The following is a 20,924-nucleotide window of genomic DNA, read 5'->3' as shown; positions in this document are numbered from 1 at the left end:
AAAGAGATTTGCAAAAATGTAAGACAATGCCACTCTTCTCACTAACTTTTTGTTTTGAAAAATACAGCTACGCCATAAAAGTATGTTTTTTATGTTAACATGTAACAGGCTTATTACTGTTTTTAAATGAATGAATACTTTAAACATTTTTCAGCTTTAATTTCTAATAGGGTCAATATTGATAGCTATAACCCACCTAAACAAAGCCTCTTAGGGATCGTCAGTATACTTTTTAAGAGCATAGATGGTTCTTGAGGTCTGGAAGCCAGAGAATTGTCACTGTGCACCCTTGGGAACCGTGGCAAGAACGTGAGCCAGGGGTGGCATGCCGGGCGGGTCCGCGTGTGTTGTGCGTTCTGTAGCTTGCGGCGAGCCAGGGCAGCTCTGAAAGGCCCCCTTGGCAGGGCCAGGCAACCCGGGATCTTCGGAGTCTGATGAGCCACGGGCAGTCCCAGCCTGGCGAGCCTCGGGTGCCCGTCTGCTCAGCAGGCACAGTGATCGCGCCTGCACAGGGGAAGTACAAGCCTGCTGGCTGATAGTGTGTGGGGAAAAGTGTTTGGTAAGTCATGAAACACTCCACGGGTATTTATTTTTGCGGTTTTGTCTGGAACCAGTGTCCTTAGCTGCCTCAGACACTTGCCCTGGACCCCAGAACGCCGACCAGTGGGTGTGAGAGGGCATGAGGTGGCTGGATCCCCTCCTTAAAAGCCCTGGCATTGGGATCCCCACCCAACCCCCAGTTCTCCCTCCGCAGACCTCGCTGGGGCTGGGGCCTGGGCTGCGCTGTAACACGTGCCCAGATGGAGGGGAGGGTCTCGGGCTGGCGCTCAGCCTGGCTCTGGGGACTTTGGGAAGAGGAGCCAGGAGGCAAGGCTCGTGCGTTCGCCCCAAGTGTGCCTGCTCGCCCGCCCACCAGCCGCCTGCTCGCTGCAGGGCCTGGAGCCGCCGCTGGGAGAGGAAGTGCAGTCGGTTACCAAACGGGTTATTTTCATAACGGCTGTCTCAGGCTGAGGGGAGGAGGGTGGCGGGGGGGAGGGGGCAGAGAGCGGCCACCGCTGCTTGCTCTCCAAACTAGGACTTGCTCAGCCAGAGGCCGGCAGCCTGGAGCTGGAGCCAGAGCCGGGGCTCGCCTGTCCACGGGGTCCCAGGCCCCCACCCGCTTGCCCACCTCCCGCCTGCTGCTCTGCCTTCCAGACCAGGTCAAAAGGGGGCTTCCTCCAACCCTTCCTTCTCTTCTGCTCCCTCCCTCCCGGAGCTTTCTGGGTGGGCCTGGGGTGGATTGAGGTGGACTATGCCCCACAGGTGAGGGGGCTGCTGTGCTAGGCTTCTGACACTGCTGGAAAAGGGAAAGGGTAGAGGGGCTCAACTCCTGCTCCTGAGCCAGGGCGCAGACCCTGTCAAGGTAAACATGAACTGACCTGGCCGCCTCCTTCGCCCTTCGCCCAGCCTGACCATCCAGCCCTGGCCCACCTGTCCCTGCTGCCCATTTGTGACTTGTTTTGTTTGGCACAGTGAGTAGAAGCCTTGGGGAAGTCGGGACCCTGCCCTTCAGCTGTCCCTGTTCCTGACCCTGGGTGTGTGGGAGCAAAGCAGCCAAAGGTGGCTTCTGGCCAGCAGCCCCCTGGGGAGGCAGCCCCAGGCCCTGGTGCCACTGGAAGTGGGGTCGCCGTGTACCATTCCCAGCCCTTACTGAGCAGAGGGGGCGGGTCCCTGCCCACAGGTGGAGGGCGCTCTGGCCCCATCCCACGGGATGTCCTATGCGAGCCCCTTTAGGAGCCTGAGGGGCCCGGCCTCCTACCAGGAGCAGAGGGCATTCTTTGCAGCATGAACAGACATCCAGATGGTACAGCTGCCAGGCACTGTTCCTCATGTGGTGGGTGGTGGCCACCCTGCGTACTCTGTTTCCCTTTCTTGGGTTCCCACCCCCACCCAGGAGGTGGCACGATCCACAGACCCTGTTGTGGGTGATGGGCGCTGCTCTGGCCCTGCTTTCTGCCACATATTATCAGGTGCTTTACATCCATCATCTCACCTAAACCTCCCTTAGGCCAGCCCTCTGAACTACCTGGGATGATCCCTGCTTTTTGGAAGAGAAAACCAAGATCTGAAAAGGTTAGCTGATGGGTACACAATAACGTGGGGGTAAATGGCAGGTGCAGGATTCCAGAGCCCAGGGCCTTTCCCCTTGAAACTAGCAGGGGTTGTGAAGATGGTCTGGGCCGGGAGCCTCCGTCCCTGTCCTCTAGCTGGTAGTCGGGGAAGCTGGAGCACTCAGGCCGCTCACTCCCCTGGCAACTGCCTTGGCTCGGCTGCCCATGGCCACATGGGCTGCTGCTCATCAAGCGTGCATGGCCTGCCTGCCACGCTTGTCTACCCTACAGGCCTTGTCCTCCCCAGCTGGAGGCTGATGGGGCCACATGAGTCCTTTCCCATCTGCCCCCCCCCGCCCGCCGCTGACCGCGAGGCCGAGGGACAGCCATTTCACTGTGCTATATGCTCTTGGTGTCGGAAGCCTGTGGGCCTCCTCTGGTGACCTTTACGTGTACTCTGAGGTGTGTTGGAGGTGACAGAGAGCATGAGGTGGAAAGAAGCTGCTGCTCAGAGCTGTGCTATAGGGAAAGGCTCCAGGCCCAGGATGGGGAAAGCTGGGCTGGGTGGCCAGGCCCAGGAGAAATTTCCGCAGAGATAGGAAGTCAGGAGCCAGGCAGTTACTGACCAGAGGACAGGGGTTTCTATGATGACCAGAGGGACAGGAAACATGGGGCTTTGGGGGGAGGGAGCGCTGGGAGTGCAGGGGTGCTGGGCTCTGGCAGGAGAACTTGTCAGAGAATGTCCCATCAGCCTGTCTAACAGCCACCAGGTAAACAAAGAAACTGAGGCCTGGAGGGGACATCTTTGCACATGGTCCCACCGCATGAGCTTGGCCTTGCCTGCCTTGTTTTCTGCTGGGTGTGACTGTGCCATTAGAAGGGCAGTTTAGGTGGCCTCTGGACCGATGTGGACTTGGGGCTACCCTGGCAGTGTGCAAGGTAGAGCGTTGGAAGCACCTGTGAGCTGCTCCCCCGTTGTGAGGGGGTGTGGGCAGGTGGCCTTTTCCTCCTGGCTCTTCTCGCTGATGTGGGTGTGGGGCAGCGGGCAGGGCCCGGCTCTCTCTGCTGCCGTGGAGCGCCTCAGCCCCTCCCCCTCGCTGACTGTGGCCTTTTGTTTTCTGGATGACACCAGCATCAGGCGGTACGTCCCGGTGACTAATCTCCTTCGGGCTGGGCAGCTGTCACAGGGCAGCCTGACCAGATGGGCGGGGAAAGTGACACCCTGGGGGTGCTGGCAAGCCAGTCTTCTGGCAGTGGTGGGCAGGCGGGATGCAGGGCATACTCTAAACTGCCCCGGCCAGGCCGGCCCAGAGGCGTGTGCAACAGGCCAGCTGGCCGGTCCCGGCCCTGCCACGGCCTGGCTTGGGCACGTTGCTGCACCTCTTTGAGCCTGGGTCTCCCCAGCTCTATAATTAAGCTGTTGGTTCTCCTTACCTCATAGGGTAATCAAGTAAAAGGAGATGATAAATGAAAGTACTTATTGCCCCACGGCCTGTCACACAGTAGGTGTTAAGTAAATGGGATGATAGTTTTTCCTATTACAGCTCCCTTTCCTACCCGGTCCCAACTTAGCCCCCGCCTCATGGTCCAAGATGAAAGCTATGTTTTGTTTTGTTTTTTTAAGATTTATTTTTTATTTATCACCCCGCCCACAACTTGCTTGCTGTCTGCTTTCTGTCCCTGTGTTGCACGTTCTTCTGTGTCTGCTTGTCTGTCTTTGTTGTGTCATCTTGCTGTGCCAGCTTTCCGTGGGTGCAGGCCAGCTTGCCTCCACAAGGAGGCCTTGGGAAGTGAACCCGGGGCTTCCTGTGTGGTAGACGGGAGCCCAGTGATCGGGCCACAGCTGCTTCCCGAAGAAAGCTATCTTACGTTGTGCCTTACCTCTGGAGTGTAAGGAGCAGGCTGTGTGGTCAGGTTGACTCGAGTTTAACTTTGACTATAGCACGGATAGCAGTGGACTTTAGGCAAGTTACCTCCCTGTGCCTCGGCCTCCTCATCAGGAGTGCTGCCTAATACAGTAGCTATTCCTTAAGATTGTTGGGATATATAAAATGGTAGAAGAATTTGCAAAGGCCCCAGCATGGTGCCTGACAGAGTGAGTGCTCAGGGAATGTTAGCCATGATGATGTTGGCCTTAGGAGGCAGCCTGGCGCTCTGTCCACACCGGCTGTCCCACCCCTAGGCCCCTAGGGCTCCCCCCACCCCTCTGCCCACCCCAGTGGAGCCGGCTTGAGTGGGGTAGTGAGAAGACTTCGCTGCCCTTCTCGCTGTCATCTGCAGCGGCAGGGGCCTCTGAAGGCAGGGACCAGGAGCCAGGCCTACTCCAACTTACTCAAGCATGGCTGCCTCCACTCCTCACTCAGCACAGGCACTCACACACCGTGGCCGGCCCCGGCTGCCCTCCCTCAGGCCCCCTGCCACTGTCCAGGGCTCAGTGGAGAATCAAAGACAGTGGGATAGTGGGAGGAGTAGGCACTAGATGTGCAGGCCAAGCCCAACTCCTCAGGCCCATTGGCTCGACCCTAATCTCCCATCCTGCCCACCACTTGTCCAGGGCGCCCTCACTGCCGTCAAGCCCTCAGCAGTCAGAGGTGTTTCTCCCGGCAGCTCCAGGGAGCACTGTCCCATGGCTGTGGCTTGGACCTCCTTGTGGCTTCCAGGGGCACACAGGGCGTCCCTGGAGGTGCCATCACCCCGAACCATACCAGGCTTCCTGCCCACCTCCAACTGTTAGGGAAAAAAGTAAGGGCACAGGACCTGGGTCCCTGTGGCCTGTGAAGAAGGAAGGGGCAGGGAGCAGGTGAGCTAGCGAAGGAAATGGAGCACATGTTCTCCAGAACAGGGCAAGGGAGGGAGCATGCATGTCCCCAAGGGGGTTGCGCCCTGGCCAGCTCAGGGGCCCTAGGACCAAGCGCAGTTCACAGACTCCCTTCACGGCAGAACCGGCAGGGTCTTCAGACACCATCCAGCACTCGACCTGCCTGTAACGTCAGGAAGGTGAGCAGAGCAGTCTAGTGCCACTGAAGTCTGCTGGCCCCTCAGACGCAGGCTCGCGCCCACCCAGAATCCAGAAGGCTGTTGCTTCCCAACACGGGGTGAAAGCTAGGGTGGCTTCTCTCCCTGTGGAGCTGCCCCTTCCCCCAGCCGCTTCCCAGTTATCAGAGGGCCTTATGTCCCCAGGGCCCTTGATCTCTAGGTCAGATGCTAGACCTCCTCTGTTTCTAGATGCCTCTCTCACCCTGACCCCAAGACTGGGGCCTGAGAGAGTCTGGGGGTCTTCTCAGGGCTGCGTTCCTTCTCAGAGGGCCTAGTTTTATTTTTGTGGCTTGGTTAACGCCGTGTCCCAGGGCGAGGTGGCAAAACAAAAGCCTGTGAGAGGGAAAGCCTTGCCCAAAGCCCGGCAGGCTGTCCAAGCAGCCTCTCAGCTGAAACCTGGACCTCCAGACTCTGCTTGCCTTTTCTTTTCCATCAACTTCGGACAAGGGAGTTGAGGTCCTTTACCCCAGGGCTTTGTGGATTGTGGTGCTGGACAGGGGATGCCAGTTCTACCCATTACTCTGGGGAGATGCCCACAGCTCTAAGTGAAGGCTTCCCCAAGAATTCCCCAGAACCCTCCCACACCCCGATTATGGAGGCCAGAGGCCACCGTCCTCCCTCCCAAGTGTCCCTTCTCTGCTCAGGGCAGAGGCTCTTAGTGGACTTCTGGGTGCAGGTTGAGCTGAGGCCTGGCCCCACTCCTGATGCTCCTGGTCTCTGCCTACAGCCACCTGCCTGCCCCTGCCATGGAGACCTTCTTTAGGAGACACTTCCAGCGGAAGGTGCCAGGCCCTGGAGAGGGGCAGCGGCGACTCAGTGGCGTAGGGCTGCCCACAGGCAAGGCCCGGCGCCGCTCCCCTGCTGGTCAGGCCTCCTCCTCACTGGCCCAGCGGCGCCGCTCCAGCGCACACCTCCTGGGCTGCCTGCCGGGCTGCGGGGTGGGGTCCCAGGGTGTTAGCCGTCGGCGCTCCAGCACTGTACCCCCCGCCCGCAACCCCCGCTTCGTCGTGAATGAGGTGCCCACTTCCCAGCCCACCACTGTTGGGGCCCGGGAGCTGGGCACGCCCCTACTGCTGGCCGGGCTTGTGGGCATGAGTGAGGAGGAGGAGAGGGTGGTCCAGGAGGAGGACGTGGCTGCTGGGGCATTGAGCGCCACCCGGCCAGGCGTCGAGAGACCAGGGCCTGCCCCACACCTGGGTGCCTGGCCGCTGCTGCCCATGCCCCGTTGCCTCCGCCGGCGCCGAGCCTCCTCACACCTGCTCCCTGCTGACGTGGTGTACGACCATGCCTTCTGGGGCCTGCACGGCTACTACCAGCGCCTCAGCCAGCGACGGCCCTCAGGCCAGAACCCTGGCCCTGGGGGACGAAGAGCCTCAGGTGGCCCCATGACGCCTTCCCGCATTCGCCCACTGTCCCGCAGGCGCCAGGTAGCCCTACGGCGCAAGTCGGCGGGACCCCAGGCCTGGAGCGCCTTGCTTGTGTAGGTATAGTGCAGTCAGCAAGGCGAGGGGGTGTGGCCTCCAGGGGGCCTCGTGTACAACAAGGCCCCCAGGCTTTGCCTGGCGGGAAGGGCCTGCCAGAAGTAGGTCTGGACGGTGCACCGGAGCCAGTGCACCCCAGAAGGGCCGTGGGGAGGGCTGAGTCTCCTGCAGGGATCCTCTGGGAGTCTTGGGTGCTCTAGCCTCCCTGTCGCTCTCATGTCTTGGCCTTGGGTTGAGTGCCTGAGAGCACGGTAAGGGCAGACATCCAGGTGGCGGGGGAGGAAACAGTCAGCAAATGCTCAGCTGCCGCCTCCTCTCTGTAGGAAAGCCATCACCAAGTCGGGCCTGCAGCACCTGGCGCCCCCTCCACCCGCTCTTGGGGCCCCGTGCAGCGAGTCAGAGCGGCAGATCCGGAGTACTGTGGACTGGAGCGTGAGTGGCTGGGTGCCGGGAGTGACGATGGGTCCTGGACACCCCTGGGGGGCAGCCCCTGCTAGGATCTGGACAAGAAGAGTAGGACTGGGAGGAGGTGCTGTGGGCAGCTGGAAGAGGAGCCCGTGGGCCTGTACGGTCAGGCAAGCGCAGGGGTGGCTGCATTGAGCCAAGCCCCAAAGACTGGGGAAAACAGAGCAAGCACAGTAGATTCTGGTGGTGGGAGCAGGTTTGTCTTGGGAGAGAGAGGGCTGACAGGGCAGGGTGGGGGCCGAGTGGTGGGCCAGGTGGCCCTCATACGCTGAGCGTGCACATCCCATGGTCTAGGAATCAGCGACATATGGGGAGCACATCTGGTTCGAGACCAACGTGTCGGGGGACTTCTGCTATGTTGGGGAGCAGTACTGTGTAGCGAAGATGCTGGTGAGTGAGCTCTGTGTGGCATGCTGCCCCCCTAGTGGTGGAGCAGGGTCTGGACGTCTGCAGACCCCTGCTGGCCAGGCAGCTTCCAGGTGAAGGTGCAAACAAGTCTCACCTGTGTGCCCTCGCCCTGGGCTGCCTGATGGGAACGGGGGGCTCTGTCCTTTTACCAGCAGCCAAGACTGCAGATTCCCACTGCACACCTGGAGCAGTGTCTGAAATGGAGCCTTCCAGGTGCCTCAGGGGCCCTCTTTTTCTTTCCTGTAGCAGAAATCAGTGTCCCGGAGAAAGTGTGCAGCCTGCAAGATCGTGGTTCACACCCCCTGCATCGACCAGCTGGAGAAGGTGAGTGTGCTGCCCAGCCCTTCCCTGGCCTTCCCTTTGGTGTGGACGCCCTCTCAGGTACTAAGCTACACACCTGTACACATGTCACACAAACGTCACCAGCCAGAGTGCCCTAGCGTGTATCGGGGGGAAGAGCCACCAAGACGCTGGGGCTAAAATACCTGCGTTTGAATCCTTGGGCAAGTTATTTCATCTTTCTGTGCCTCAGTTGACTCACCTATTACGTGGAAAAAAATAATTCTTACTTTATATGGTTATGTAAATGATGCCATCTTAACGTCTTAGCATGATGGCACAGAAGAGGTGTTCTGTAAATGTTTGTTGCTGTTGATTTTCTTTTTTTACTTTTACTTTAACATCTTTATTGAGTTATGGTTTTACATACCTTACAGTTCACCCGTTTACAGGATACAGTTGAACAACTCTTAGTATATTCACAGAGTTATGCATCCACCTCCACAATTGATTTTAGAGCATTTTCATTATTCCAAAAAGAAACACGTTCACCTTAGTTGTCACTCCCCAAACCCCCCAGGCCTAGACAACCACTATTCTTACTTCCCACCTCTATGAATTTGTCACTCCTGGACATGTCACATAAATGGAATATGTGGTCTTTCGTGCCTGGCTTCTATCACTTAGCACATTTGCAATGTTCATCATGCTGTAGCATGGTATTTCGTTTCTTTTTACTGCCAGATAGTATTCCATTGTATGACCTGACCACATTTTATTTATCCATGTATCAGTTGATGGACCTTTGGGTTATTTCCAGTTTGGGGCTATTATGAAATAATGCTTGTGAACATTCATGTACAAATTTTTGTGTAGAATATGTCTTCATTTCTCTGGGTTTATAGTTATGAGTGGGATTGCTGGATTAAACATGATAACTCTGTGTTTAACCATTAGAGGAGCTGTCAGGCTGTTTTCCATGGCAGTTGCACCATTTTAGATTCCCTCCCAGCAACGTACAAGGATTTCAGTTTCTCCATATCACAAACACTTGTTGTCTGCCCTTTTTATTATAGCCATTCTAGTGGTTGTGAAGTAGAATCTCATTGTGGTTTTGATTTGCATTTCCCTGATGACTAGTGATGTTGAATATTTTTTCATGTGGTTATTGGCTATTTGTATCTCTCTTTGGACAAATGTCTTTTCAGATCCTTTGCCCGTTATTTAATTGGGTTATTTGTCTTTATTATTGAGGTCTAATAGTTCTTTGCATGTAATTTGCAAAAAAGTTTTTCCCACTCTGAGGGTTGCCTTTTCACTTTCTAGAATGGTGCCTTTTGAAGCACAGAAGTTTTTAGTTTTTGATGAGGCCAGTTTATCTGTTCTTTTGTTGTTGTTGCTTGTGCTTTGGGTATCATATCTAAGAATCCATTGTCTGCTGCTGTTGATTTTCATCCTGCACTTCTACTGCAGGGGAAGCAGCCAGGGGGAGGGACAGGCCTAGGGATTCAGCGTGGGGGTCCTCCTCTGAGGGGTCAGCTGCATTAGGGTCTTTGTGGAATCCAGAAAGGGGCTCGTTCTAGTAGGAATAGTAGCACTAACTCATTGCCTGTCTGTGTGGGTGCTTCATACACTTTTCCCCTGGCCCTCTACACTCTAGAACGTCGGCTCAGGAGGCCTGGGATTGTTGTCTGTCCAGTGCTCTATCCCCAGGCCTGGAACAGAGCCTTGCACAGAATGGGGGTCATGAATATTTCTTGAAGGGATGAATTAATGAATGATGGGCATTGTAGCATTTTATCAGTGTTCAAATTAATGCTTAGAAGAGGCCATTGACTTGCTGAAGCTTTGTGGCTCAGCAGTGGCTGGGCAGTCCTCTGTAGCCTCAAAAGCCTGTGCACTGTCCCCTATACCCTACCTCTGTAGAGACCTTTCCCCAAGCACCATTGTCAACAATGTATCCGCAGCGGGGGCGCGTCTGGGCACTGTGCTTCTAGAAGGAGGTAGAGGGAACACTGGTGGGCAGGTAGCCTCTGTGATCATGGCAGGGGGTGGGAGGGGCTGCCATGGATGGGGCCTGTAGCACCTTCCTAGCCTCTAGAAACCAGACCAGCTTCCAACGAGTCTGTAAAACTAGGAGCCCTTGCCCACGAGAGAGAGGCACAAGCTCCTGAATTGTAGAACCAATTCTTCCCTGTAGCCCTCCTCAGGCAGAAGCAGGGCATTGTAGACCCATCAGCAAGCAGTCCCTAAAGTGAAATTCAAACCAGGGTTCAGCGTCTCCAGAGCCAGTCAGAACAAGCCAGCAGGCAAGTACAGAGTGACCTGCATGTGCCTGGGGCAGGAGTGCTGGAGAGCAAGGAGGAGTAAGCCATGGTCTCATGTAGACTGGGAGATGGACGCCAAGCTACTACTGTGCCCCAGCCCTGGAGACTGGGGCAGAAAGCTGTGAGAGGGAGAAGGAACGAGTCCTCTGGCTAATGGAGAGGAGCAGGGATGCAGCAGGACTTTGCAGCCGAGGGGTCTCACGTTCTGAGGGCTCCCAGCTCCCCTGGAGGAGGTGGCCATCTGGCTGACCCTGAAGGGGTTCTAACATTTGCCTGGTTGTTGCAATGTTTCACAGATCAATTTCCGCTGCAAGCCGTCCTTCCGCGAATCAGGCTCCAGGAACATCCGTGAGGTAAATGCCTAGGGTGGGGTCAGGGCAAGGACGCCCCCAGGTCGCTGAGGAGACCTCCCTGCAGAGCCTCCAGAGAGCCACCAGGGAGCCCAGTTCCTTCCAGGGCTGCTCTGGGGCCTGGGGAGGTGCAGGGCTGAGGCTCTGAGGTCTCCCGAAAGTGAAGGCCCGGCTGGCCCTGCCTGACTGCTGAGAGCTCACCACTGAATAGTTGGGGGACGTGGGTTGTGCTTGGGGCCTGTGCCCCCACCCACCCCTCCCCTCACCCCTGTGACAGTTCTCTCTTCCTCCACCAGCCAACCTTTGTGCGACACCACTGGGTGCACCGGCGGCGCCAGGATGGCAAGTGTCGGCACTGTGGGAAGGTGAGAGGCCTTGCCAGCTGCCCACCCACCTGTGCGCTGTGGCCTTGAGCCTCAGCTGTGTGGACAGGGCAGCCTGCCCAGTCAGTCCCCAAACACCCCGGCTTCTGCGCTAAGCTGGAGAGCAGGGAGGCACATTTCCTTCTGAATCCAGTGTGTCTGGATTGCCTTGAAGCCACAGGTGAGCCCTTTGAGAAGCACATGGACTTCTCACCTGTGGATTCAGCAGACTTTTTGGAGCCCCTGTTTGTGCCGAGCTGTGCAGTGGGTCTCTGCCCTCAGGGACAGTGTGGCTGGAGGACAGACCCTGCAGACTGTTTCTCTCAGCACATCCCCAGGCATTTTTTCCACTTTTTTTTTTGCTTATTGTCTCTCAGAAGTATAAGCTCTGAAGGTGTAGGGCCTTGTCCTCTTCTCTGTTTATTCCCAGTGCCCAGCACGGTGTCTATTGAGTCGGTCTCAGTAAGCATTTGTGAATGGGACAAGGGAGTGGATGTGACCGAGGCTATAAAGATGCAGCGAAGTACTTTTAGTGCACCTAGGTGGGGCCTGGTCAGTCTGGGATCAGCACGGAGGAGAAATCTGCGGGAGGGCAGGAGTTAGCCAGTGGATCCTCTCCAGCAGCACACACATGTGTGGGCATGCGCGTGCACACGCACACACACCTGCTTTGCAGTTCATTTCAGAAAGTCCTGGGTCCCCTGGTTAAGCATCCCTGCTTATAAGCACTTCTAGGAACTTATTTTATAGTTTTTTTCCTCATTTTTAAAAATCTGCTCCACTTCCTTGGTGGAGAGAGGCTGGTGCCTGCATAGGGGCTGGGTCTGCTGCGCCGGGCCTGGCCCCTGTGCCCACCGTCCTGCCCGCCCTTAGGGCTTTCAGCAGAAGTTTCGCCCTTCCACAGCAAGGAGATTGTGGCCATCAGCTGTTCCTGGTGCAAAGCAAGCAGTGAGTGGTGCCCCTCCCCCGGCATGGCCACCCCTGGGCGGGCTTGGGGCCCCAGGGGTCCCCGGTCGGGCCTGGCTCAGTCTTGCTGTCCCTTTCCTCTAGTACCACAGCAAGGGTGTCCTGCTTCATGCTGCAGCAGATCGAAGAGCCGTGCTCGCTGGGAGTCCACGCGGCCGTGGTCATCCCGCCCACCTGGATCCTTCCGTGCCCGGCGGCCCCAGGCAAGTCCCGCCTGCGCCCTCGGACCTCCCCCGTGGGCTCTGCCAGACACCCGGCCTCCCCGCCTTGTCATCAACACCCCCGCTCCCCTTGCAGAATACCCTCAAGGCAAGCAAAAAGAAAAGAGAGCATCCTTCAAGAGGAAATCCAGCAAGAAAGGGCCTGAGGTTAGATCTGGGGCTGAGAAGGCAGTTGGAGGGGGAACAGTGGGAGAGATGGGAGGAGGGGGTCTGATTTTGGGGAGACAGAGGCCCCTGGAGCCAGTGCTGCCAGCCCAGCCTTCAGGTGGCCGGTTTGGGCGCACTGACGGGTGGCAGGAGGTTAGATCTGACCTGCCCCTCTAGGGCCAGGCTCCCATAAGGTTGAATCCAGGGATTGTGTCTGAGGGTGGGCAGAGCAGGTAGAGTTCAGCAGGGGGACTGCTGAGGGTGGGGGGTGGGGGTCCCTCCAGGACAGGAAAGAGCCTGATGGGCTTTCTTGTCTCCAAGGAGGGCCGTTGGAGACCCTTCATCATCAGGCCCACCCCGTCCCCCCTCATGAAGCCCCTGCTGGTGTTTGTGAACCCCAAGAGTGGGGGCAACCAGGTATGCAGAACCACCCTCTCCATTGAGAGCTTTGGGGTGGGGATTGGGATCTTCCCAGGTTCCATTTCAAGCTGCTGTCCCACTCCCTCTTCCCAGGGATCCTGAAATAGTCCTATTTGTGTCCACCCATCACCCCTCACTGGGCCTGCTTCTTTAGCCACATTCTTCTCCCCTGTGCTTCTCCCACCTCATGTCCCCAGCCCTGTCTGCCCCCACCCCACCTGCCTCTTCCACCCCCAACCCCTCTGGGTTCTCGATCCCTTCCAGGGCGCTAAGATCATCCAGTCCTTCCTCTGGTATCTCAATCCCCGACAAGTCCTTTGACCTGAGCCAGGGGGGTCCCAAGGAGGCGTGAGTACTTGCCAGTGTTCTGTGGGGGTGGTGGATGGGGCCTTGCCTGGCTCCCAAGCTGCAGCACACACCCTTGAACCCATTCCTGTCCTCCCCCGACTCCAGGCTGGAGATGTACCGCAGAGTCCACAACCTGCGGATCCTGGCGTGTGGGGGTGACGGCACGGTGAGTTCTCAAGGAGCCGAGTTCTCATGGGCCCGCAGGGCTAGGCCTGGACCCCTGCTGGGCCTGAACTGCACCTCTGCTGCTCTGCCCTTCTCCAGGTGGGCTGGATTCTCTCCACCCTGGACCAGCTGCGCTTAAAACCACCACCCCCTGTGGCCATCCTACCTCTGGGTACTGGCAACGACTTGGCCCGTACCCTCAACTGGGGCGGGGTAAGAGTCCACAGGTGCCGTGGGGAAGCTGGGGGGTGGGCTGACGGGGGCATCTCTAGCCACAGGAGGGGCTCAGGCTCTGCTTCCTCCCACCAGGGCTACACAGATGAGCCGGTATCAAAGATCCTGTCCCACGTCGAGGAGGGAAACGTGGTGCAGCTTGACCGCTGGGACCTCCGAGCCGAGCCCAACCCTGAGGCGGGGCCTGAGGAGCGGGACGAGGGCGCCACCGACCGGGTCAGCCGGGGCCAGAGAGGGGGCTTGGGGCTTGGGCCGGGCCCAGGGTCTCTCCACGCCTCAGGCCGGGGTTTCCCTCGAGACCTGGCCTGGGCCCCACTTCCCTAGTCTGGGACCCTGGGCAAGTCTCTTCATTTCTCTTAGCTTTGGACCCTTCATCTGTTTAAGACAGGAATAATGGTACTCACAAGATAGTTTTTAGTTATTGTTTTCTATTCAGCACTCAGCAAATATTTAGTGAGTACCTACACTTGCCAGGCCCTGTTCTAAGCAGTGAACAAAACAAGTCCCTGCTGTCGTGGGGCTCTCACAGTATAGGACATATAGGGGGATGAATGTTGAGGAGGAAAATAAAGTGGGTAGGAGGGCACGACCAAAGGAAGGGGGCAGCGGTCCTGTAGGGTGGCCTCAGGAAACCGAGAGGGCGGAGGGGAGCAGAGCCTGATGTGGGCGGGCAGGCGAGCTAGGCAAGCGCTTTCCGGTGGTGTGGGTTTTAACGGTGTGGGAAAGGCTGATGGGCTGCGCAGAGGCCCCCAGGGGCCGGGAGGAATCTGTGAGGCCCACCCTCATTTTGGCCCTTTGATCTCATTCCAGCTGCCCCTGGATGTCTTCAACAACTACTTCAGTCTGGGCTTTGATGCCCACGTCACCCTGGAGTTTCACGAGTCTCGAGGTTGGCAGCATCTTGCTGAGAAGTGTTTGGGATGCCGGGGGGGGGGGGCACAGGAACGGCCCTGGAGGGTCAGACCCCACCCCAACCAGGAAAAGGCAACATGCCCAGCCGCACCCCCACCGCCACCCTGACCTGGGAAGCCCCAGCAGGCTCAGCGTATCTGACCATCCCTGACTTGTTTCCTCCCAGAGGCCAACCCGGAGAAGTTCAACAGCCGCTTTCGGAACAAGATGTTCTATGCCGGGGTGAGTCTGGGGCCTTCTGACACCCACCTGCTGTGCCCACCTAGTCTACTGCCCCCACCTGCCCATTTGAGTCTGCCAGCCCACAGGACCCCTGCTGGGTGGGTATGTGAGGGAAAATCACTGCCACCAGATAGTGACACCCCCAGTCTCCCACAGACAGCCTTCTCTGACTTCCTGATGGGCAGCTCCAAGGACTTGGCCAAGCACATCCGAGTGGTGGTGAGCTGGGCAGAGCTGGCAGGCAGGGTGGTGGGCCCAGCATGGGGGGCAGTTCTGCAAGCCTGCCTCCCACCTCCTCCCCCATGCTTGCCTCCAGTGTGATGGCACGGACCTGACCCCCAAGATTCAGGACCTGAAACCCCAGTGCATCGTTTTCCTGAACATCCCCAGGTGAGCAGGGGAGGGCTCTGGGGCGGCCCCGTCTTCCGTCCAGCAGAGGCTGCCCTCTGAGCCTGTCCTGCTGCCCTCCCCTCCAGGTACTGTGCAGGCACCATGCCCTGGGGCCACCCCGGGGAGCACCACGACTTTGAGCCCCAGCGGCACGATGATGGCTACCTCGAGGTCATCGGCTTCACCATGACATCCCTGGTGAGTGGGCAAGCCTGGGCCTGCCTGGAGCACGGCCTGAAGGTGGAAGGAAGTCACCCATACTCCCTGGCCTGGCTGGGCTGGGGGTTCCCCTCCATTCTCCAGCTTCTCCTTCGTCTGACAGGAGTCACCCCCATTGTCACTGGGACTCACTCGCATCTCTCCTTTCTGTTCAGGTCTCACCTTCCCCTCTCCTGGTTGAGGGGACACCATCCTTTCATCTCTGACTGGGGAACAGCCTCGTTGCCTCTGTTTGGGGCTCACCCTCCCCTCCTCTCTCTGCCTGGGGTCTCATCTTCCCCTCCCCTCCCCCTTCTGCCTGGGGGCTCACCCTTCCCTCCCCTCTGTGTCTGGGAGGCCTCAGCCTCCCAGGAAGGCACAGAGCTTGGGGCCCCATCTCACCAGAACTTCCTCTGCTCACAGGCCGCGCTGCAGGTAGGTGGGCACGGCGAGCGGCTGACACAGTGCCGTGAGGTGGTGCTCACCACGTCCAAGGCCATCCCTGTGCAGGTGGACGGCGAGCCCTGCAAGCTCTCAGCCTCCCGCATCCGCATCACCCTGCGCAACCAGGCCACCATGGTGCAGAAGGCCAAGCGGCGGAGTGCTGCCCCCCTGCACAGCGAGTACGTCCCCAGCCACCACGTGCACAGCCCTGGGGCCAGGCACTGCCCCTCTCTGAGCCCTGATTTCCTCATCTGTTGAAGGGGCCAGCAGTTGCCCTGCCCTAAGCAGCAGGGAGGGCAGCAGGCAGCAGGACTTGCCTGGCAGGGCTCAGCTCAGTGCCTGGCCTGGATTGGCTCCTAGAGGCAGGACTCTGTGCTGAGTCCCCTCTTGTGGTCCCCGCCCCACAGCCAGCAGCCGGTGCCCGAGCAGCTGCGGATCCAGGTGAGCAGAGTCAGCATGCACGACTATGAGGCCCTGCATTACGACAAGGAGCAGCTCAAGGAGGCTTGTGAGTGGGCGGGCAGGGAAGGCAGGGCTAGCAGTCATGCACCCCAAGGGCAGGGCAGAAGGGACAGCCAGCTGCTGACGCCTGCTCTGTCCTGCAGCCGTGCCCCTGGGCACTGTGGTGGTCCCAGGGGACAGCGACCTAGAGCTCTGCCGTGCCCACATTGAGAGGCTCCAGCAGGTAAGGGGTATGGGAAGTGGGGGCTCCACAAGGTCCTGGGGAGAAGGCGGGGGACCTGCCAGCCTGGCCTCTGTCTCTCTGCGCGCCTCCTCTGTGCCCGTTCCCACCTGCTCCAAGCTCCCTTGTCTCCCAGCCCCAGCTCCATCCCCACTTGGCCTACCTCTCCTTGCCAGGAGCCTGATGGTGCTGGAGCCAAGTCCCCAACATGCCAGAAACTGTCCCCCAAGTGGTGCTTCCTAGATGGTGAGTCCTGCCCTGAAGGGCAGCTTCTGGCAGTCTCTGGCCACGTCCTCCCTCCTCTCCCCCTGGGGAGCTGGGGGTGGGGCAGCCAAAGGCCTGAGCCCGGACCAGGGCCTCCCTCATCCTCAGCCAACTCGAGTGCTTGTTCCCCCCAGCAACCACTGCCAGCCGCTTCTACAGGATCGACCGGGCCCAGGTGAGCCCCCGCAGCCTGCAGGGACAGGCGACAGCTGACCTCTCTCCTCTTCCCCACAGCGTGCAGTCACACTGTCTCTGTCCACAGTGGGGCCTGGCCCTGCCCTCCGACCTGGAGTGTGCCAAGTGGAAGAGTAACCCATGAACCCAGGGCTGACAGGGTGGGAGGGCCTGGAGCCCAGGGACACAGGGGAGAAAAGACACTTCTGGTCAGAGCCAGGTCCCCCGGGGACAGGCTTAGTGGTGGGAGAGGCTGGTCGGCTGGTGGGCCCAGTGCACAGAGCTTGGGACAGGAATGAGAGGACAGGAGTGAAGGTGAGGAGGGATGGGCAGGCTTGTCTCGGTCTGCTGGCCTTGCTGGCACTTACACGACGTCCTCGGGTGCCCCAGGCGGCCCTGAGCTCAGCCCTGACGCAGCCCCCCCCCCCACAGGAACACCTCAACTATGTGACGGAGATCGCACAGGACGACATTTATATCCTGGACCCTGAGCTGCTGGGGGCATCGGCCCGGCCTGATCTCCCCACCCCCACTTCCCCTCTCCCCACCTCACCCTGCTCCCCCACACCCCGGTGAGTCCTGCTGCCCCATCTCTGCCATCCCCCTGCCTTTCAATCCCCACTATGTGCCAATGACTCCTGAATTCCCATCTCCAGGCCAGCTTTTCCCTGAGCGCCAGACACATTCAGCAGGCTGGCTGCCCACCCACCGGCTCCATTGGCTGACTGAGTGGCATCAAACCAAACCTGGCCCCAGTCCAGCTCATGAGCACTCTGCCCCCACAATTCTGGTTTTCCTTCCCCCCAGGGAAATGGGATCACCATCCCCCCTGTTGCTCAGAGACCTGGCCTCCATCCCCGACTTCTCTCTCCTCTCACCCCTGTATTTTCTTTCTTCAGCTAATCCTGCCAGCTTCTCCTCCCCCAACATTTGAGCTCCTCCCCCGCCACCTCCACAGTCATCGCCCGTCCCAGCCACCACGGTTCTCGCCTCTAGCCATCATGCTCCCTGTGTCCATTCTCCATAGAGTAGCCTGAGTCTCACTGAAAATGCAAACCATCAGTGCATGTGTAGCTCAGTGGTTGAGCACATGCTTTGCATGTACGAGGTCCCGGGTTTGATCCCTGGTACCTCCATAAAAAAAAACACATAGTGCAAACCAGACCAGGCCACTCCCCAGCTTAGAACCTTCTCTCAGCAGCCTCCAGGTCAGTCCTCAGCCCCTGCCTGGCTGCCCCTGACCTCCCCAAGGCCCTCTCCTCCCATCACCCCAGTCCAGCCCCCCTCACCTCTCTCACTTCTGTTGAGATGTCAAGTTTGCCCACTCTGGATTCCATTTGTGCTATTCCCACTGCCTAAACCACTCCCCTCTTCTTCACAGAGCTAGTCCCCCTCAATCAAACCTCAGCTTGACTGTGCCTCTTCAGGGTGGTCTTTCCTGAGCCCCCCAGCCAAAGCCACCCCCTCCCTCCAGTTACTCGGCCACATGGCCTGCTCTGTATCCTTCAGAGCCCTTACTGCTGTCTCCAAGCATTTGCTCACATGTTTGTCTCCCGGCGCTAGAATGTGAGCTCCATGAGAGCAGGGTCTCCAGTCTGCCTTGTTGGCTGCTGAATCCCCAGTGCCAAGATGAGTTCTCCATATGCAGTAGGCACTCAATAAACTTGAAAGAACGAAGGCGCCCAGCTGGGGGCTGGGAGGGCGACGAGTGGGGCACGGGCTGTGTCACATCTCCTCCTGCTCTGTTTGTAGGTTACTGCCGGGGGATGCCGCACCCCCTAAAGGTGAGGCCTTTCCCTCCAGGCCCCTTCCTTTCTCCCTGGACATGGAGTGAGGCTTGGCAGGGTGGGATGGGGTGGGGTGGGTCCGGACAGGGCCATACACGGCCTTACGTAAACATGACTGTCGGGTGCCACATGGCCACATGTGCAGGAGCCCGGGAGGCGCCCCTCACTGCCCAATAGTGCATCGTTGTGTTCACACACAAGCACGGGCCCTCCAGCCCCAGTGTAACGGGCAGGTGTTCCGTGCAGGTGAAGAGCTGATTGAGGCTGCCAAGAGAAATGACTTCTGTAAGGTAGGCTATAACCCCAGGGCTCCGTGCTCCTCAGCAGCCGCCTTAGATGCTGAGAGGGCGCTGGGTAGGACCCCAGGGCTAGTCCCTTCCTCCTTGTTCCTGTCCCTGCTACTTAGAGTGAGGGAGTGGGTTAGCTCAGTGGTTGAGCCTGCTTCCCATGTACAAGGTCCAGGGTTCAATCCCCAGTACCTCCTAAAAAAATCAGAGAAAGAGTGAGTCCAGTGAAGCTCCCAGGCTCAGGGCTTGGTTGTCATTGTCCTGGGGGGTCCATGGGCAGCTGGGGCAAAAGAAGCCCACTGGCTCTCCCCTGACACTCCAGAAGAGCCCGCAGAGGCCTAGGGAGTGGTACATGTGAGGGCGCTAGTGTCAGTGTGCCTGGGGGCCCCTGGGGGACTTGGCAGGAGGGTATTTCCATGGCTGGAAGGAGGGGTGTCCCTGAGGAACCCCAGCCCTGCTCTACCTCCTGCCCTCAGCTCCAGGAGCTGCACCGAGCCGGGGGTGACCTCTTGCACCGGGACGAGCAGGGCCGCACGCTCCTGCACCACGCCGTCGGCACCGGCAGCAAGGAGGTGGTCCGCTACCTGCTGGACCACGGTGAGCCTCGCCTCCAGGGCCTGGGTTCAGGGCCGAGGCCAGAGGAGAGGAGGCTGCCAGGCCACTGACCTCCCTTCCCTTCCCCTCCAGCCCCCTCAGAGATCCTTGATGCTGTGGAGGAAAAGTGAGTGTGGGCAGTGGAGGACCCTGGTTACTCTGGAAGCCCCCTTGTCTCCATCTAGCCCCTCCATTTGGGCTGATGACAGCCCGCAAACCCTTCTTGGCCATGTCTGTCAACCTCTGCCCCTCCCCCCACTTGCCCCAAGGCCCCAAGCTTCCTGCCCTTTCTGATGGCCCTCGGGAGATGGACGGGAGGGCCCAGAGGACTGGATGGGGTCCACAGCCAGCCCATGCTCCCCCAGCGGGGAGACCTGTCTGCACCAGGCGGCGGCCCTGGGCCAGCGCACCATCTGCCACTACATCGTGGAGGCCGGCGCCTCGCTCATGAAGACAGACCCGCAGGTGAGCCCCTGCAGGCAAAGGCAGCCCTCTCCCAAGTGGGGCCCTCCAGAGATGGGAGCTGTGGGGGGAAGGCCACCTCTGGGACTTTGACGCTGTCCTTCAGCCAACACTGTCCAGACCCTGGAAACCTGAGCCGGCAGAGGAGGGGCTGGCGGGGCCAGCAAGGCTTTCCCCGGTTCCGCCAGGAGAGAAATGCTCTGCCCTTCTCCTCTAAGCCAGGGTCGGGGCAGGGCAACCCCGAGCTGATGGCAGCCTCTGCCTCACACAGGGTGACACTCCCCGGCAGCGGGCTGAGAAAGCCCAGGACACGGAGCTGGCCGCCTACCTAGAGAATCGGCAGCACTACCAGATGATCCAGCGGGAGGACCAGGAGACGGCTGTGTAGATGGGAGGCCCAGGAGGGACAGGACCTGCCGGAGGACAGCTCCTTCCTGGCCACCTCAGTGCCACATTCCAGTCGGATGGCCACCGGGGAGGGGGGGCAGGCCCCAGGGGGAGCCGCCCACACCGAGGGCTGGACTCTTGAGAAGCTAGGGGGTTTCACCCGCCCCCACCCTCCCCGAGGACCCAGCCTATCGAGGAAGCTGACAGAGGAACAAGAAACTGGGCGGGGCGAGCCAGGACAGCAGACGTCTTCTCGCGCTTGGAGGCCAGAGGGGAGGCCGAGGGACTGGGAGGCTGAATTGCTGAGGAGGCTTCAGGAAGAAGCTCCCGAAGACCCCTGCCCTTTGGGGCCCTGCCCTGAGGCTCCCGGAGCTCAGACCCTTCTCTGGCCCTGACCCAGCCCCGCCCAGGGCTCCCTCAGAAAACACCAGGCCCGCTGCATTTGCCTGTCCACTGCCCTGCTTGGCACCTACCCCAGTGACGCTCCCTTGTACCGGGTCGTTCCATCCAGGACTGTGTGGCCTGGGGGGTGGGAGGGCGGGGCTGGCAGTGACATGTTTACAGCTGGGTGTGACTCAGTAAAGTGGATGAGTTTTTCCTTTCTGCATTTCTTTTTTTGGGGAGATCTTCAAGGATCAGCGGATCTGCTTGGGTTATGCTCAGGGTGGGGAGTGGATCCTGCAGACCAAGACCCTTTTCTGCGGGGCCCTGGATCCATTTTGGGAGCCGGGTCCCAGGGCCTGCCCGCGACCTGACCCCTTCAGGGCGGCCGGCTGCGGGGGCTGGGGGCGGAGCTGACTTCCCCGGCTTCCCGCTTCCCGC

At 59.2% G+C, this 20,924-nt stretch overlaps 1 protein-coding gene across 1 annotated transcript; it reads left to right on the top strand.

The window, feature by feature from the left end:
- Window positions 1–3,399: 3,399 nt before the first annotated feature.
- Window positions 3,400–20,700, top strand: DGKZ (diacylglycerol kinase zeta). Its single transcript, XM_058305445.2, is given in 35 exon segments — window positions 3,400–6,606; window positions 6,931–7,039; window positions 7,367–7,462; window positions 7,727–7,804; window positions 10,383–10,439; window positions 10,733–10,801; window positions 11,672–11,689; window positions 11,692–11,750; window positions 11,861–11,948; window positions 11,950–11,967; window positions 12,062–12,083; window positions 12,086–12,132; window positions 12,454–12,549; window positions 12,817–12,867; window positions 12,869–12,900; window positions 13,006–13,066; window positions 13,165–13,278; window positions 13,375–13,515; window positions 14,110–14,188; window positions 14,378–14,433; window positions 14,590–14,652; window positions 14,750–14,823; window positions 14,910–15,021; window positions 15,445–15,644; window positions 15,873–15,973; window positions 16,071–16,150; window positions 16,324–16,393; window positions 16,546–16,586; window positions 17,018–17,157; window positions 18,338–18,369; window positions 18,619–18,662; window positions 19,136–19,256; window positions 19,347–19,380; window positions 19,619–19,718; window positions 19,987–20,700. Coding segments are annotated over 35 exon segments (3,396 nt in total). The 5' UTR covers window positions 3,400–5,830; the 3' UTR covers window positions 20,104–20,700.
- The last annotated feature ends 224 nt before the right edge of the window (window positions 20,701–20,924 follow it).

This window comes from Dasypus novemcinctus, chromosome 10 (assembly GCF_030445035.2).
Source record: "Dasypus novemcinctus isolate mDasNov1 chromosome 10, mDasNov1.1.hap2, whole genome shotgun sequence".
NCBI lineage: Eukaryota > Metazoa > Chordata > Mammalia > Cingulata > Dasypodidae > Dasypus > Dasypus novemcinctus.
The sequence above is the reverse complement of the archived record's forward strand: the minus strand, read 5'-3'. Positions and strand labels throughout refer to the sequence as shown.